The following is an 18103-nucleotide window of genomic DNA, read 5'->3' on the forward strand; positions in this document are numbered from 1 at the left end:
TTAGTTACTTTCCACCTCTGCTGGAGAAACAGTTCAGAAAGTTCAGAATTCACTTCGGTAATATTACTCAACTTGAAGTAAATCATAGAGTAAAATGTTGAGGAAACTACTAGAGTAACTGGTAACATTTGATTTAGCTTATAGTTTTAAGTTAATGTAGCCTAATTGAAAAGGCAAAACATTAAATAATACACAAAATCTGAAGGAGCAATTGTTCAAATCATTTCATATCATCAACATGAATCTTTTGTTACTTGTATACACACTCACAATGGGAAGAGTAACCACAACTTTTACCCAAGTAACAATATGTACTGATTCTTCAGTTAAAATATTTCTACATCACGAGTAAAATTATGCAGTACACAAACTAGAGAAGTACAATGTTGTATAAGAGTATTTGCCCAATAATACTGAACAGACAAGTAAACTTTATTTTAGTTTAGAGTTGTTAAAGTTTTAGTTTTTATTAACATACATACCACATTACTATTCCTAAGTAAAAGCAAAAAAAAAAAAAAGATGCTGAATTAAAAACAAAACAAAAAAAAGCCTATTTCTATTGGATGTCCATCTTCCCTATCCCATGCAGGTTACATTTTTAGTGTGCAGTCAAGTTAGCATGATATAGATTACTGTAAGTTTTGTAGCAAACGGTCACTGGTTCCTTGTTAAATTTCTCTGCTTCTGCAAAATCTCCAAACTGAAAACCCACAAATGTTGAACTGTATCATTATCCTTGTCCTTTCAACTGACAACAATCACGTCTTTGGGGTTGAATAACTGCACTACTTCTGAAGCTATTGTGAAAAAAAAAAAAATCATTTCACTTTTGTTTATTTATACTGACAGAGAAGACACTGAACTTCATGCAGTTTTTTGTTTCATGCGGATGGGGCCGGTAATTACAGAGATATTAACCATAAATCAGGCCAAAAAAATCTGCAATCTGACAGTTAAACAGCAAATTCCATCACAGAATAACCTTACCTATTGTTTCAGATTATAAAAGGAACAAGAAACAGCAAATACATGACAACTACGGACCACCATTTCAGTAACAAAATTGTACTTATCCCACTATTACCATAAACACTTCCCTCAAATGTTAACAATAAGATTTAACAGTATTGGCATCAGGGCAGAGGACCTTTGAACTATAAGCAGCTTACAGGAAAGTTCAGAAGAAAACCAAACTTACCAAACCAAAATAATTCAGTCTGTGGCATTACAGCTGCACACTGTGGGACCCACGTCAAGTACACAGTAAGTAAAGGCACTAGCTAGTTGTTTAAGTAGTAAGAGTACTAGAAGTAGTTGGAGTACTGGATTAATCAGATGACATAATTGTGATTTTTGGTGTGTGTTTACTAGGGCTACAACAGTTAATATTAGTTTAGTTACTTAAAAATGTATTTAAAAAGCTCAATATAGAATAGAAATGATCCTTTTACTAGTCAATTAGTCAAAAAAAAAAGTCACTGGCTGGTGTTTAGAACTGGTGGATTTTTAGAGTAACATATTAAGAGAACAAAGTAAAATCGGTAAATAAAAACAGAACATAAAGAATCACGTTAGGTAGCCCTTTATTGCGTAATTATCAAAACCTCCACAGGTGTGAACAATCAGAGATAAATGAGATTACTCACATCAGATGGAACTGTTTACATGACGTTTGCATAATTTGATAACTCCAGAAATCAGATCATGATCAGATTTTTGGTCTACGTGTAAACATAGCCACTGATTTGTAATTTGGTTGTTCTAATTTCTAACATAAATGGAGTTCAACATTTCTGTATTTTTCTTTTGGACAAGACTTTAAAAAAAACACACAAAAAAAAGTTAGATATTTTAAAGAGGCCCTATGTAACTTTTCTAGTGAGTGGTACACATGTTGCTTTTCTCCTGAGATGTTATTGGTGTGCCTGGAATGTGACGGAATATGACATTAAAGTGGAACTAAGCACCGAATCCACTCACTAAATATGTATACGGTGTTTTAATAGCATTGTCTACTGCTCCTAATCATATCTGGCGATTTTAGAGCAAACTAGATACTTTTGCACCTTTGCGTTCAAAAACAGTCAAAAATGAATATGTGCTGCATTCATTGTAGTTGGTGACATCACACATGACTTCCCTGAGGCGAAGTTTGAAGTGTGGATACCTGTCAGACCAATCACACTGCTCTTATACCCTCAAACCCCACCCCTCCTTTCCCCTCACTCTCCCCTTTAATCCTCCAGGTACTGCCCAGTTTAGCAGCTCTATTTAAAATGTGATTGTGGGCGGAGTTTATGTGTTTAGTCCCATTTCAAACTTACCTTGCGTTGTTATATAGGAATAACATGCCTTCTTAGTGAAAGCAGGGTCGCCTCTCCCCAGATCTGATCCGTAACTTGGACGGGTGATGCCACCTGCTTGTCTCCATGGATCTGGATAGTAAGAATAAGAATAAGATAAGCCTTTATAAGTCCCACAGTGGGGAAATTCCAGTATTGCACCGCACAGTTAAAGAACAGAAGGAAAATGGTACATGCAATAAAACAAGATAATAGATAAATAGCTTATAATAATAATAATGGATAACTTTAATGCTATACTGTGCTCTGTGCAACATTCCAGGCAAAGCAATAACCATGGAGACGAGTAAGTTGTGCACCACCCACAAGGCGATACAGTGAACAACGTGAACACAACTTATTCATACTTGCAGACGTCTCACCAAAGTCCTGCAATCCTTTAGGTCCGGGTCATCGGCTGAGAGCACCGTCACCAGGCAGCCCTGTAAAAGCCGCCTCCGTAACCATAGTAACCGCCTCTCCGGTGTCTTCCTGCGCGGTCCTTCGTCTTCCTCAGGGTCCATGGCATCCAACATCAAGACGTCCCTGTCCATCACAACCAGGAAGGCCAGCAGTGAGTAACAGTTTGACGTGAACCGTGTTAGCGAGGGCTACAAGAATGTTCTTTAGACCTCTACAAACATGAACATTAATTATTATTGAATATTAATAGTTACTAATTAGACTGTTCATATTTCAGGCTTCTCTCAAATGTCTCCTCTTGAACTTTTTTTTTTTTTTTAATCCCATATGGAGAGATTGTTGTTTGAGTTTAAAAGTGCACTGTGTCACTTTTTTTAGTGGGGGTTCGGTCATGGAGTTGTTATTACTTTGCTGGAATATTCCACAGTATGGCATTAAACACGTCTGTCTAGTATACATTTCATTTTTTATTGTGAGCAGGCACATTACTCCACAGATAGATATGTTTAATGCCATGCTGTGCACCATTCTTTGCAAAAAAAAATTGCATCTCCATAGAAACAGGCAGACCTACTAGAAAAGTGGAAAACCTAAGTAATGATTTACTTAATGATATGTAGTAAGTAACTGCCTGCGGTTAAATGCACACAGGACCATAATCAGAATCTGGTAATTTTGCTGTTTACATGTCATTTTAATAATTTAATAACTCCAAAAATCTGATAATAATCTGATTTAGGGTGTATGTAACCGCAGCAACTGTTTGAGGTGGAAAGTCAACTGCGTGATTCCATGGAAATAGAAAGCTAAAACAATACTTTGGAACATTCTCCATGGAGATAGATACATTTTATGCCATACTGTGGAAGATTATAGCCACAGGAACAACATTTCCATGAAGACAAGCAGGAGGAGGCCTCCAGGCCAAATAAGAGTCAGGTTTGTAGAGATGAAAACACACTCACAGTGAAGACGCATGGTTTTTTTATGCTTTTTTAGTGTAATTTTTTTGGCAAAACAGTTACATACTAGCTGTATTGAAGGCATCATTTTGAAACTTGGATGTACTTGAATCAGTGCATCTGGTCAAAGATGTTTAAAACAGTAAAGAACAGGCTTGGCTAACTGCTCTAATTACCATAACATTGTTCTTGCATGTTCTTAGACTGTTGTGGACAAAGACCATAAATGTCTCACTTAAATTGCAAACATAAAAATGGCTTATTACCAAACCTTTATTCATTGACTAGTTTTTCCATATGAACATATTCTGTATCCATATTGAGCCTCAAATACTTCACGCTTTGAGTTTTAATACTTATATAGTGAATAAACACACAATTACGGCGCTGTATGTGTCAAGCTCTCCAAAATATTAGAGAATTAACGGCTCTGCTTTCCAGCTAGAATCCCCAATAAACCCAGGAAGTGCTGGCTTTATGGGAAATGTGGTTTGGCAGCCCCAGTTAAAGCTGTTAAAAATGTGTTGCCATTACAGCTATTTCTACGTGTACCATCGCAGAGGACCCATCCGAACTGTCCAATCACGTCACGGCTCCGGGGGTCCTGAAGATTTTTGGGAGCGAGATTTGTCGAGGGGCACACTATAAGAGCGTCCTGGCAACCACCCAATCCAGCGCCAAAGAGCTGGTCAAAGAGGCGCTGGAACGGTAAGAGGGTTTAAAGACGGGCTATTTTACTTCTGTGGGGTAACATATTTGGATTATGTTACCTTTTATTGTTTTGAAAATGACATATTCGCGGAAAACAACGGATTAACATAAGCTGCTTTCGTTTTTGACACTCTTAGTCCCCCCCTCAGTTACTCCCCACCCTTCAGAGCGCTATCACAACACATTGATCGTGCATCCCGTTTATGAAACTACTGCATATCCCATCAGGTTTGTGACATTGTAGTGTATTGTTTTGTATCATGCTTTGTATATTTATGGAAAATTTGTGTTATGGGAGCATGTGTGATCGCTTGTGGGCTGAGCACTGGACAAGAATCGTGCTGTTGACCGTAAGAAGGGTTCAAATAGGGCCCGGGAGAGAGCATTGGCTTATTCAAACATTCATAGATCTAAAACCTCTTCAGAATCCCTATAGTTTAAAATTGAGCATGCGGATACATTAGGATTCGATGATGTATTGCAGATTTGTTGACCTGGTTTATGTTTAATCTCTGTAATTACTGGGCCTGTCCACATTAAACAAAAACTGTCTACTTTTGCATGTACTTACTTTTTCACAATACACAATTAGAAAGTTGTGCCCTTATTAAACCTCAAATTCAAAGGACTTTAAGATAATATGACAAGTTTGTGGAGCCAGTCCCAACCAAATAATGATACAGTTCAACATTTGAGGATCATAAGTTTGGATATTTCTTTCAAAAACAGTGAATATCCCATTGAGTTTTACAGGCCCCTGCCTTACATCTGAAATTATGACATCACCAAATTCGAGAACTTTAACACAACCAATAGTTTCTTTATAAATGTCTAGTGTTCTCAGCAGTTTTCCTTCACCATTCTACAGAGATTGTTACAAATGTGAAGTTTTGACAAGACAGTAGCATTAACCGTATTGAATTGGGGCATTAAAATAGCATTACTTTTAACCTGCTAAAATAATTGCTGTTTGAACAACTGCGGGCCATATGTGTGAGGTATGAGGTCTGTTCTGCATCCTCACACCACATCATTTGTTTATATGAAAACACATGAGCACATTCACTTTGGCTGGGGATGAAACAGGTCTGCTTTTATGCTTTTAGCAATGCACTCAACTCTTGGATGCTGCGTTGAAGATGGAAGATATGTTATTGTTTTGTTTGTGTGGTAAAAAAGGTCTGGACCTGGCACTAAACTGGACAGACTGACCTCGCTAGTGGTTTGAAATCATGGTCTCCTTAAGCTTAAAGTGCGAATGACAGGTTTTTATGTTTTTCTAATCATGATTTGGTTTGGTGGGATAGTACCTGTGACAAATATTTATCATAGTTTTATATCAGTTAGTGCAGTCCGGGTGCAGCAGGTCCAGGTCTGTACAGTAACTCCTCACCAGCTCCGAGGCTAACGTGCCTAATGCTGCTAGCTCTGTTGTGCTGAGGCAGCATGGGAAGTGTGTCCACGTTTAAGGAAGTAAAATACATTCAGCCAATGCAGATTCTTGGTCTGAACAATTTCTTATTTAATAAAATATTAAGAACTGCAAATATAAGTTTAACATTTTTCTTTAGGACACCTTAATTTTACAGATACTATCAACTGCTGTAGACAAATATAGAAAACTATTTTAAAAGTGTTAAAAATATTAACGGAGTTACCTACAGCATCTTTAAGTGGCGGTTTGTGAGAAAAAAAAAAAAAAAAAGAAAAAAAAAATATATATATATATATATATATATATATATATATATATATGAAATAGTGTTCTAAAACAGAATACCTCTACCTATGTCATCAACACGGAAAATTCTGCCCAAAATGCAGGGACAATTTACGCACAAGGAAGGCATTTTCTGGTAGTTTAAACCTTAATTTAACAGAATGAAAGTGTTGCCATTTACTTTTAATAGTCTAATTTTAAGTGTTCTGTAATTTAGACAAGTTTTGGTCCTCATGAAATTCCCTTATGTGTCATATCTGCTGCTCGTGTCTAGGAAGTAAATGAAAACAAAAAAAAACAACAACTAGGAAACAATTTTTAGAAATGAGTACCCTGTCATATGTACACTGATGTTGATGTTTTTAACCATTTAATACTTCCTAGTAGGGAAATGACCTGGAGCTGGACCTGAAGCAACTGATTTTTGTCTGTGTATTTGGTATTTGTACTATAGAATAGTAGTCCCCCAGGGCCGCTACTTTGGACCTCTACTTTCTCTATTTTCAATTTTTTCTTTTAGATGGTGTCTCTGCAACTATATGTGCTGACGATACTAGAGATCGCCCAATATGTCTTTTTTTCATGGCTGATGTTGATACCAATTGTTTATCAAAAGATGTGTGTCAGGAAAGATTATTATATTAGGCCTAATAATAATAATAATAGTAATGCATCAGATTTATGTAGCACTTTTTTGGACACAAGAAGTTTTACAGAGCATTATTCATTCACTCCATACTCGACAGTGGTAAACTACTTTTGTAGCCACAGCTGCTCTGGGGGAGACTGACTGGAGGGGCTGAAGGCGCAGATTGGCAGCCTCGCTTCTACCACCAATCACTCACACACACACCTCTTTCATACTAGGAAATGTGGCTGAAGTGTCGTAACTAAGGACACAACAACAATTTTGCAACTGGCCTATGTATCACGTTTTACACATTGTAACCTCTATGTTTAAAAAAAAAAAAAAAAATTTAAAAAAGGTAGGGTTTTGTTAGTTTTACTAAGTAATGGACCCAGGGGAAGACTACTAAGCAATGTAGTAATGGAAAACCATTAAAAATACAAATAGACAAATGGGATGATAAGGATGAAACATTATACTGCCTAAAATGTGCCGAACATGCATCTGTTAAAATTTTATGTCAGCACTAGACCTAGTTCCAAACAAATGTGTATGACAGAATCCCACTGCGACTGTAAGCTGTTATGTTGTTAGTGCAATGAGTTCACTAGAGTTACTGTTGTGTTTATTATGATTGAAACACAATGAACACAGTGTTAATGTGCCAACCCTTTCTTTTGGTGAGACGCTGGAACAAACCATAGAGTCTCATTTACAGTTGGTGTTGGACAGAACTCCCTTTTGCTATACATAAATGGAATAGGTCTTGTGTTTTTAGCTCAGACAAGGTTTTGTTCAGTCTCTTACTAAAAAGATTTGTACTTACTGCTTTAGAAAAGAGACACGTTTGGACTTTTTCTAGTTAGTTTTCAAATTGCCTTCATCTACATCAGAACTAGCATCAGGTTATTCTGGCTTTATGACAATAAAAGTCTGCAGTTAGATCGACAATGTTTAATCCGTCTGAAAAATGTCTTCCTTAAATTGTCCCTGCGTTTTAGATGTAATTTTCTGTGTTGATGACGTAGGTAGAGATATTCTGATTTAGAACGCTTCTTCCTGTACTTTTCTTCTCAAATAGTTTTTACCACAAACTGCCACTTAACTGATGTAAAACGATGATAAATAATTACCACTGGTACTATTCAGCCAAACCAAGTCATAAATAGAGAAACATGAAAACCTGTCATGCGTTATACTAAAATTTCAAACTTGATTTCGATTGTACTTGGCTCTCAATACAGATTCCGATACCACACTGCAACAAAAAACACTCTTTATTTAGACAATAGAATGTGATTTCCAACATTAAATAATAGTACTTTCTTTTATATTAAGAAAGAAGTACTGAATTACAAGTACCGGAGCAGAAAAATACTCAAATACAAGTAGATTTTTTTTCATGTGATATTTTTACTTTTACTTAAGTACCCGTTTAAAAATGTACTTAAACAGCAAAATGTATAAGTATTTTGCACAGATTTTCGATTTCTTATAAGGCTTTAAATGAGGTGCTTTCGACAAAGATTTATGCTGAATTTTGTTCAGTAGAAACAGTTGAATGGATTGTTTTTCCGAGCTGTTTTTATTTGTTGATTCACGTTTTCAGTCCACTTAAAAATTGTAGTGCGGTAGAAAGTACAGATACCTTCTTTCAAATGTAGTTAACTAAAAATAAACCATGTTACCACTTTGTAAAGTCGTCCCGGTAGGTTCCATAGCCGTCCATGGGCGTGTACTAGTCTTATACGGTCTTATGCTTGCTCTACTACAGCTCAAGATCATGCCAAAGCTATTCTCGAAAAAAGTTAATTTCTGTCCTGTGAATGTGACTTTTTTAGTATTGACACTTGCCCAAATAAGGATTTTGACAGCTGCAGACTCTTCTTACGTTGCTCCTAACAGGTGCGAGTGATTAGTGTTTTTAGCTGCTTTTACCTGGAGGTGATGAATGTAGCGGACATGCTACCCCTCCCTCTCGCCGTTCCTTCCCCCCTGTGCCCCTCACACACTGGGGTCAGACCTGTCTCTTCTACAGTTACAGCGGCATTATCAGAATCAGCTGTGGAGGCCCAGGCACACTTTGAACTCAGCCATTATCTGTAGTTTACGGTCAGCGTTCAGGTTCAAACTTATGCGGCTGTAAAAGTTAGCTTGTAGATCGACTATTTGCTGCTTTTAAATCTTAAATCAAATGATTAGGATCGTACTTTTAAACATTTCCCCGTGGTTCATCCTAATCTTCTGTTTGCATGTTGTGTGTGTTTTGTTTTCTACCTAGAAACTGCAAATGTATAATCGCTTTGTAGCAATAATCAGGCATAGTTATGTTAATTAATGGTGCTGTACCTGCTTTTACGGTCTTAAGAATGTGAACAGAACTATTCCATTTGAAACCGGTTTGCAGGGCTCTAAGGTTATTCCTCACTTACCTTACGCTTTCCGAGCATCCTAATTGTTTACCTCAAGCGCCACAACTAGCCCGGTCACACACATTTCCTGATTATCAGTCTAAGGGCCACAGTTTGGCCTGATTTAGTATAATCCTTTTATATGTATAAAGACTATATATGTTGAAAATATTTTGTCTGTTTCTGATTAGCTTCAAAAATGTTTCACAGTGCTTTTTTCTTGCAAACAGGCGGATACTGTAACTGAAGTAGGCAAGGTGAAAAATGTTTTGCCCAAAGATATAAGAGCAGTGTACAGTGGGTCAGATTTACAGTCTACGGTGCCCTCCTGAAACCTCATTATAGATCCTTCCGCTGTGTGGTTCATGGGACATAGTTGACCCACAGCCTGCAGCCTTTAGCTCCTCTGGGCTCCACACTGTTTTACTTACACAGGTAAAGAGACGGACAACCGTGAGCCGGATGAGGCCCACGCGCCGCAAAATGCCCAGGTGATTAGAAACACTTTGGGACTATACCAAAGAGCTCCAAAACAAACCAATGAATATAAGGCTTATGTTCTCCTTCCTCTCACTGACATCACACACTATATTGGTAGCTGTTTATGTATATCTTATTTTTGTTAAATTCGTGTGTTTTTATTGCATTCGTCTTATTATGCTAACTGACTTTATGTGGCATTTAACAATGATTTTTTTCTCATCAAAAACATCTGGAGTCTGCATACGTTGCATACTCAGTCCGTGTTCTTCTCCAGAGCTCAAAATGCTATGTTTACAGTGAGTAACCATGGTTCTCTGAATGTATGCCCCCACACATATAGATCATGTGTGTCAAACTCAAGGCCCAGGGGCCAAATGCTGCCCGTCATATCATTTTCTGTGGCCCGTGAGAAGGTAAATTGAAAGGCATGACTGTCATTTTAAAATAAGTCTGTGCTGCTTTAATGTGTGCATCGACCATAAACTAATGAGATTTTTCCAACAAGTGGAAGTGAGAAATATTTGCAAATGATCCCAAAATGTTCAGGAAAATTGTCGGCAGTTTCAGGAAAGGTGAAGGTGAATAAAAGTGTGTGTTAGTTCAAAATCTGTATGTTTTTTTGTGTTATGAGGCGCGGTCGGTTGTGAAAGTGAACTATCTATGTCAGCATTTTGACACCAAACACGGAGCTAAGTATGCACACGTTAGTCTTCAAGAAAAACAAGAAATTGTCCAATAATTAAAAGGCTGTTTTTGAAGCTGAGCTGAAGGTCTGAGCAGGTGTGCCCCGATACACTTTTAAAAATGTCAGTTTATCAGGGGATATGCAGTTACAGACAGGTAATATTTGCAACTTGACTAAGCAATAAATACAGAGAGTTATTTAACAAGTTAAAAAGTAGTTACATTTATTTTACATAACACATTTAGTGACATTTATACTGCCTCACAGTCACATCTGGCCCTTGATGGCGGCCATTTTGCTCATGTGGTCCCCAGTGAAAATGAGTTTGACGCCCCTGATATAGATTATGTGATGTTTTAAAACATAAAAATACCAATACTGAGAGGTATAAAAGTAATTTAAAATGGACTTTGGACTTTCGATGGCTAAAATGATGGTCTCTTTCAGTTACGGCCTGAGCAAAGAGGAGGCGGGGTCTTACGTCCTCTGCGATGCCATTGGCTCCATCTGCGAGAACCAGTGGAAGACAGAAGCGTGCCGCGTTGTTGGCGATAACGAGAAGCCCCTCCTCCTTCAGTCACTATGGAAACCACGAGAGGGCCTGGCCAGACGATTCGAAATCCAGAAACGCAGCTCTGTGGAGGAGAGGGCGTTGCAAGAAAAAGACACAGTCACTGCAGGTAACACTGGCCTCAAAACATCCTCACAATAAGACAGAGGTGTCCAGACTTTTTAAATGAAACAGATGAAGCAATGATCAATATAATCAGTCAGTCAAAAAAGTAGTTATCCACATCTTAAACACACCTTACATTTTATTAGTGGTATTAATTGCTAACACATAACAAAACTAATAATAAAACTACTGGACATTGTATCAGGTTTGTGAAGTTGTAGTGTATTGTAGTGTATTGTTTTGTATCCTGTTTTTGTATATTTATGGCAAATAGCTGTGCGGGTGCATGGGTTAAAGGCTTGTGTGTTGAGTCTTGGACAGGGTCGTACAGATAACCACAAGGAGGGATCGAATAGGGCCCAGGAGAGATTGCAAAATTACTCAAACATGCAAATAAAACCTCTTCAGGAGTGTTTGTGATGAGGGTACAGTGCTATAACAAGGTTTAAAGCTCAAATTTTGCATAATACTCCCTTTTATTCAGAATTTTATGTTTATTATTCATGTGTTTCAAAATCATCAAAAAATAGGGCCACTGCTATAGCGATGATCACTTTAAAACTAAATATTATATCTTTTGAATGTCACAAAAAAACATAAATACAATCCCCAGTACGGCCTTCTGGAGCGGTCAGTGCTTGCCATAGCAAAATAAATGCATGGTAGTTTGGCAGAGTTTTGTACCAGATGTCCTTCTACATTACTCTGACTGGAGCAGGCAATGGAGAAGTGTTTTACCCAAATGTACAACAGCAGTATCAGGAGCCAGGAAAGGATCGGCTAACACAGCACAGAAGATGAATGCTAACAACAGCATCACGGTCGCTAACCATTTAAACTTAGTTAAGGTCGATAACATAAAAAAGGTGGAAAAAAAGAAAGTACATATTCAAATCTTGTCTTTTATAAACTCACTTGTATTGAGTATTATTATCTCAAAATAAAATTACTCAAGTAAAGTACCAGTAATGCTTAAAGGAACTGTACGTAGTCTGCACTCTAAAACACCACAATTACATCTAAATCTGGGTTGCGAGTGCCTTCACCTGTAGATAGAGACACATGCAATTTTTTCTCATTCTCAATATATGGACAGGCCTCATGTGAAAGCTCAGAACCTTCAGAATTCACTCACTGAGCTGCAGCGGCTGCACTAGCACTAATTAATAATTGGCTGCAGGTGCTGGGGTTTAGGCAGTGACTATTCGGATCAGAGGCATTGTAAGTTTAAACCAACTGGATTTCAGCATTAAAAGTGTGTGGAAACAACTCTTAGAAATACATTTCCCTCAGATTATTCTGTCAGTTTAAAGGTCAGTTATGGCTTTCTCACAGTAAAATGTGGTTTCTTGGGACTATTTTTCCAAAGAGCAATTTGCTAAACCACAGAGAACCAACTTATATTTTAATGGGTATATTTTTCTCATTCAAATTTCTGCTTCAAAATTGAGCTGCGTATTTATTCTGTGCCAATTTCCCCTCAAAACACATATTGTCGTGACTCACAGTAGTCCAGTTTTGACCATAAAGTTGTTTAATGGGGGGGAAAAAAACCTAGTAGGTCCAACCAACAGCAGAGAATAAAATAATTTAGGGGCAGCATGATAAGTTCAATTGTGCGTCAGTTACATTTTGTGACTTTTCCCATCATGTTTGTCATATTGTAGTGAGTGAATCATGCATGTTTGAATAATCCTGTATTGTCCTGCATTTGAGCCTTGAGTGCTCAGGAAATGTCTCCCCTCCCGTGTCTCCGCCAACATTAAATTAAAACACCGTGAATGAAAATCTGATGCTTGAAATGCCAATGTAAAGAGGTGGGACCAGCTGCCGAGAGTCAGCTTTGCAGTTTTGAATAAGTCAATAAAATAAATATATAAAATAGTTTTTCATCAATATTGCCGTTTATAATGAATCTACAAATGTGATAGTTTATTTTCTTTACTAGGACTGCCAACAAACCATTATTTTAGGGGTTGACTAGTCAGCGATGAATGAAGACTAAGAGAGAATATTTACGAATAAAGTGTATTTTTTATATGTTTTAGAGTCTCTGTAGTCCAGTTAATGATTAAGATGATTAAAATATATATCGGTTGATGGTATTTTAGTCTACCTATTTTTAGTTTACCTATTTTTTTAAGTCAACAAATTATTAGCATTACAAAGGTTTATATGAACCACAGCAGAAAGGAGAAGAAAAATAAAAGTAGAGTGTGTTATCTGGAGATTTAAGATCTTTTTAATCTGCCTTTTAATTTATAAATATGCTTATCAGTACAGATCCGAACTTTAGACAAGATTAGCAATCAAAAGGGAACAAAAGGGTTTACATAAAAAGTTTTCTAACACTGTCTTTGATGACTAAACCAAATGAGTTTTAGTTACAAGAGAGTGATTTCTAAAAGGTAAAATAATCTCACAATATTTTAATTTTCTTTACACACCCGCCTGTTTTTAGTTGACTAATCGATGCTCAGGACATGTCTTTATCCAACCATCAATTTTTTTAGTCGAGTACCATCCTATAAAATATGATTACAATTATTTTAATAGTCAACGAGTTATTTGAAGTAATCAGTGCAGCCTACATCTAAACCCAAACAAAAACTAATTAGCCCTGTGTGGCACATCCATATTTTATTTCCCTGGGATCCAGAGTGCACACTTCATTACTTTATGACGATGTGAGTCTGGTCACTGGTAAATCTCCCCAAGTTCAGATGGGCGTGATTGACAGATGAATTACCCAGTCAGGGACAAGCATGATCTGTCTGTATTAAAACAAATATGGCTGCTTACAAGGAAAAAAAAAAATAAATAAATAAAAAAAAAAATATATATATATATATATATATATATATATATATATATATATATATATATATATATATATATATATATATATATATATATATATATATATATATATCACAGCGGACTGAAAAACAATGTGGATTTCTGCAGAACCAATGCTTTAAAAATATTGTTAACATTTCATTCTAAAAAAAAAAATGTTTCCATTTGACCACCGCTGTCACTGCATACCTTCCATTGGACGTCGCCCCCCTGCAGTGTGTTTTGGGCTCCGGATGACACCTCCAATGCTGTGATACTAGATTGTATGATACGAGAGCTTATGGAGGCTGGTTACATGGAAGACCCCGCTCTCTTTTTCCATGTACAGTGTGTGTCTTTCCACTGGGCTCTGCTTCCCCTGTGCCGCTTCCCTGTGTGTTGACTTTGGCCCCAGATCTACATGTGCTAATGACTGGCACCTCACCAGCCTCTGCACTGCCGGTTTTACTGTGAAAAAATGAAAACACAAGTTGGTCCAGCTGTTTATTTTATACACTTTATTTTTAAGTTATTTATTTTTACATTTTTTTGGTGCCAGTCCCAAAAGTGGTGTGAATGTTACTAATACGTAGCTGAAATATGACCGAAAAGTTTGTCTTGTTTTACTGATATTAGCCGTTCCAATTCCATCCCCTAAACCACATGTGTCAAACTCAAGGCATTTTATGTGGCCCTCGACATGGTAAATTAAAAGGTATGATGGTCTTAACATGTCATTTTATCAAGAGATATGTCGTTACACAGCCATATTTTTACATCTATGCAAATTAACATGCAATATTTGAAACTTGAATAAGTTATAAATACAGACACAGTTAATTAACAAGTTAAAAAAGTAGTTAGTAGTTTATTTTACATCTGGCCCTTTGAGGACAGCCATTTTGCTGATGTGGCCCTCGGTGAAAATGTGTCTGACACCCCTGCCCTAAACGTTGCTGTATTTAAAAATATAAAGTGTAACATGCGCAGGGCAGGCACTACACAAGACTCAATACACAATAATGATAAAAAACAAAAACAAAAAAAACACATTTTTTAAAAGATATTATAATGTAATTGGCTAGTAGCTGGCAAGTTCCAAACAGTGGGACAGTAATCTCAACTATTTCCAGCATAATGTAATGTCTATGAGGTTTGAATGGCGCTAAAAATCAATAAATCCTGACAGATCAATCAGGCAGTGTCGACAGGGAGCTGCGGATGGATGTCACTGACAACACTTTACAAAACTTCACCGAATGACATTTCTGTGTTTAAAAAAGGTCGTCTTTGTGTGTCAGGGCTAATGCTAATGTTCATTTCAGAGCCTAATAAATATTTAAACGACACCACTGACTGAAATAATCTAATTTTGTTGTTATGTTACATTTAACATTTTAATAGATGTTAGCATTAGCAAGACACACAAAGCGTTTTCCAAAGAAGTTTTCCTCACGTTTGTAAAGTGTTGAACATGTTGTCAGTGACATCCACCCACAGATCCTTGTCCACTGCCTGATCTGTTGGGATTTATTAGTCCTCTCACGATAATTATTATATCGACTTATTGTTCAATACATGATAGATTGAACAATTATTTTTGTGGGTCAAAATTAATTACGGGGACTTTTTCTTTGCACTAACTCCCAACTTTTTCCGTCTTTTAGGCATCAACGCACAGGCGCGAAAGCTTCAGAAGAGCCGCTCCCGGGTGACCTCCACGCTGATGGAGAGGTCGAGTGGCCGCGGTGCTCTGTGGAGGAGCAAGAGTTCTACTGACATGTTAGACTCCCAGACCCATCAAAGCCCCACTCACCAAAACCCGAGACACCAAAGCCAGACTTCACTGCAGATCTACGAGCTCCCCACAACAGGAGAAGAACACAGCCACAGTGAAGCTGGCGACTCGGCGGGCAGAACAGAGGCCCTGTGTGAGCCTGGGGCCAGAGGCGAGCAAGGGGCCGCTGAGTGGGAGAGAGAGGAGACGGAGAGCAGCGGTGATAGCAGCACACAGTACTCCATTCACCCACCTCAGGACTGTCCTTACCTGCTGCTGCTCAGGGGACACAGCCACGCACAGGTACTGCATTCAACCACCACTGCAGCCCCCTAATATGTATTTTAATCATCTGTTTAGTCTGGGTGGGCACTGTGCCAAAAATCTATCCATTTATCACTAGCTTCTTAGACTAAGAGGCAGTTTTGAATTTGAAATGTGTCTCACGCCGCTGTGATTGATGGAGTGACACACTTAGGGCTTCATTTATGAAGTGTTGGCTCATGAACTAAAGCTAAACACGCTAAAAATGGACCAAAAACCTGTGATAATTTCTCAGAGATGCTAAAGAAAACACATCGCAATTTTGATCCTATGAGTGAATGAAAATGCTTGTTGTGCCAACATGCTCAAAATCTGAGGCGGGGGAAATGCAGATGGAGTTGTTTAGCGGAGCTGCCACATTCCAATGTTAAATCACACGCAACACGCCCACAAATGCACAAGCTATTTTTCAGTTTATACTCACAGTTTAACACCTGAAGGCCCATAGACTCACTTAGAGCATGAGGGAGACTAGCCAGTAGGAGAAGTGGGTGGACGAAGTTTGTCACAGTTGATAATAGGTCAAAAGAACTGAGTCAGATGCTCTTGTAAAATAAAGGTTAATCACAGATGTAGCCATAGTATGTAACTTTTTAGCATGAGAAACCTAGAAAAACATTTGTTCTTAGTGTGAGCGGGCTTGCATCACAAATCCGACGCTTATTTGATCTGGAGGAGGACCTACTTGGGGCGGCACCAGACATTTTTGGTTGGAAGAGCTAAAGGATCACTAAGGTCTTCAATGTGGGTGCTCATTTAACTAAATTTTGAGCTTTTGACAACGAAGTGTGCCCCCCACGACCTAACATGTTTGTTTTGCTGTTTAAAACACATTTAAATATAGTGACTTATAAAACCTAATATGGAATTCTTTATTTTATTGGAGTCTTAGTTTGAACACTCACTCAAGAGGCTAGTGCCCCCTCAAGCCCCCCTCTGTCACCGCCTCTGGACCTACTCCTGCTTGTTTACATCGAAATGTTGTACTTTTGGCTACATTATTTCGCACTATGGTATAAAACTTAACTATGAGAATGTTCTTTAGTATGGTTTTAACTTTATTTTTTTCAGCGGGGACATTTTAGTTCAGGAATACATTTTCCCCCAAAAAAGAAAACAATAAAATCAACTAAATATTTACCATGAAGTGATTTGAGCCACAACTTGTGATTGTTCCTTATTCTCCAACCCTTTAAATCAATGTAACAGACCTTAATGATATGCATATGACTCTATCAAACCAGCAGAAATAGAAATAATTAAGGTTTATAATAACACAAAACAATTACATTATATAATTTAGTTTTAGTTTTGTCTTCAGTGCAATAAAAACACCCACAATGAAAAAAGAAACCATGCTTTTATTATCTTATTTTCTGGAGAGCTAACTGGGAGGTTAACAATCACAAGTTACTCCCATGCCATTGTACACTAAACTACATCAAAGAAATGTCTAAATCATCTAAACTACCCCTGAATCATCATTTTGTAGGTAAAACCACACGTCAACGCTCAGCAGAGTGTAGGAAGTGACGAGGAAGCAGAAAGGACAGAGCCAGAGCTGTTTCCTGAATGATTATCCTCAGGAGTAACTGTCACTACTACTGCTACAATCTCACACATGCTACAGATTTACACAATACGCACAGAGGAACAAGACACAAATCTGTTCAGCTGGAAAGATAAGGCATCACAGGACACTCTCTGGGAATAATGGAATGTTGTTTGTTTAATCAGGCTTGGATTATAACAACAATGGAAGCACTATTGGACTTTGTCTGGATTTTAGTCATCAATCCTTTGTTCTTAATTAGAGCTGAGCTGGTTTATAATTGCCTTTGTTTAAAGTATTACGATAAGTTAAAGGGGCTGTATCATAGACTGTGTATATATAAATGGACATAGCTAACGTGCTAGCCACCGTGTTCCAAATAGGAAGTGATCATGGACGTGCTTCTGGCTCCATTTCACTTTACATTGGAAAACTCTGACCCTTCTCTCCGTAACTGCTGCTGTTAGGCTCATCATTTTGGTCTTAAAATGTTCGTATTGACCCGCTCTACATGATCCAGGTATTTTTATTTCACGTAACTCAAGATATGAACATTAATAAGAGACAA

The 18103-nt window shown here is 37.6% G+C and overlaps 1 protein-coding gene across 1 annotated transcript in view; it reads left to right on the forward strand.

Moving 5' to 3' along the window:
* Positions 1–18103, forward strand: part of LOC117386914 (ras-associating and dilute domain-containing protein-like) — a 51002-nt gene that overhangs the window by 650 nt on the left and 32249 nt on the right. The window contains exons 2-5 of the mRNA XM_055229782.1: positions 2750–2919; positions 4267–4438; positions 10816–11048; positions 15550–15962. Coding sequence (XP_055085757.1) covers positions 2750–2919; positions 4267–4438; positions 10816–11048; positions 15550–15962 — 988 coding nt within the window. The remainder of the gene's footprint in view (positions 1–2749; positions 2920–4266; positions 4439–10815; positions 11049–15549; positions 15963–18103) is intronic.

This window comes from Periophthalmus magnuspinnatus, chromosome 19 (genome assembly GCF_009829125.3).
Source record: "Periophthalmus magnuspinnatus isolate fPerMag1 chromosome 19, fPerMag1.2.pri, whole genome shotgun sequence".
NCBI classification, from domain to species: domain Eukaryota; kingdom Metazoa; phylum Chordata; class Actinopteri; order Gobiiformes; family Gobiidae; genus Periophthalmus; species Periophthalmus magnuspinnatus.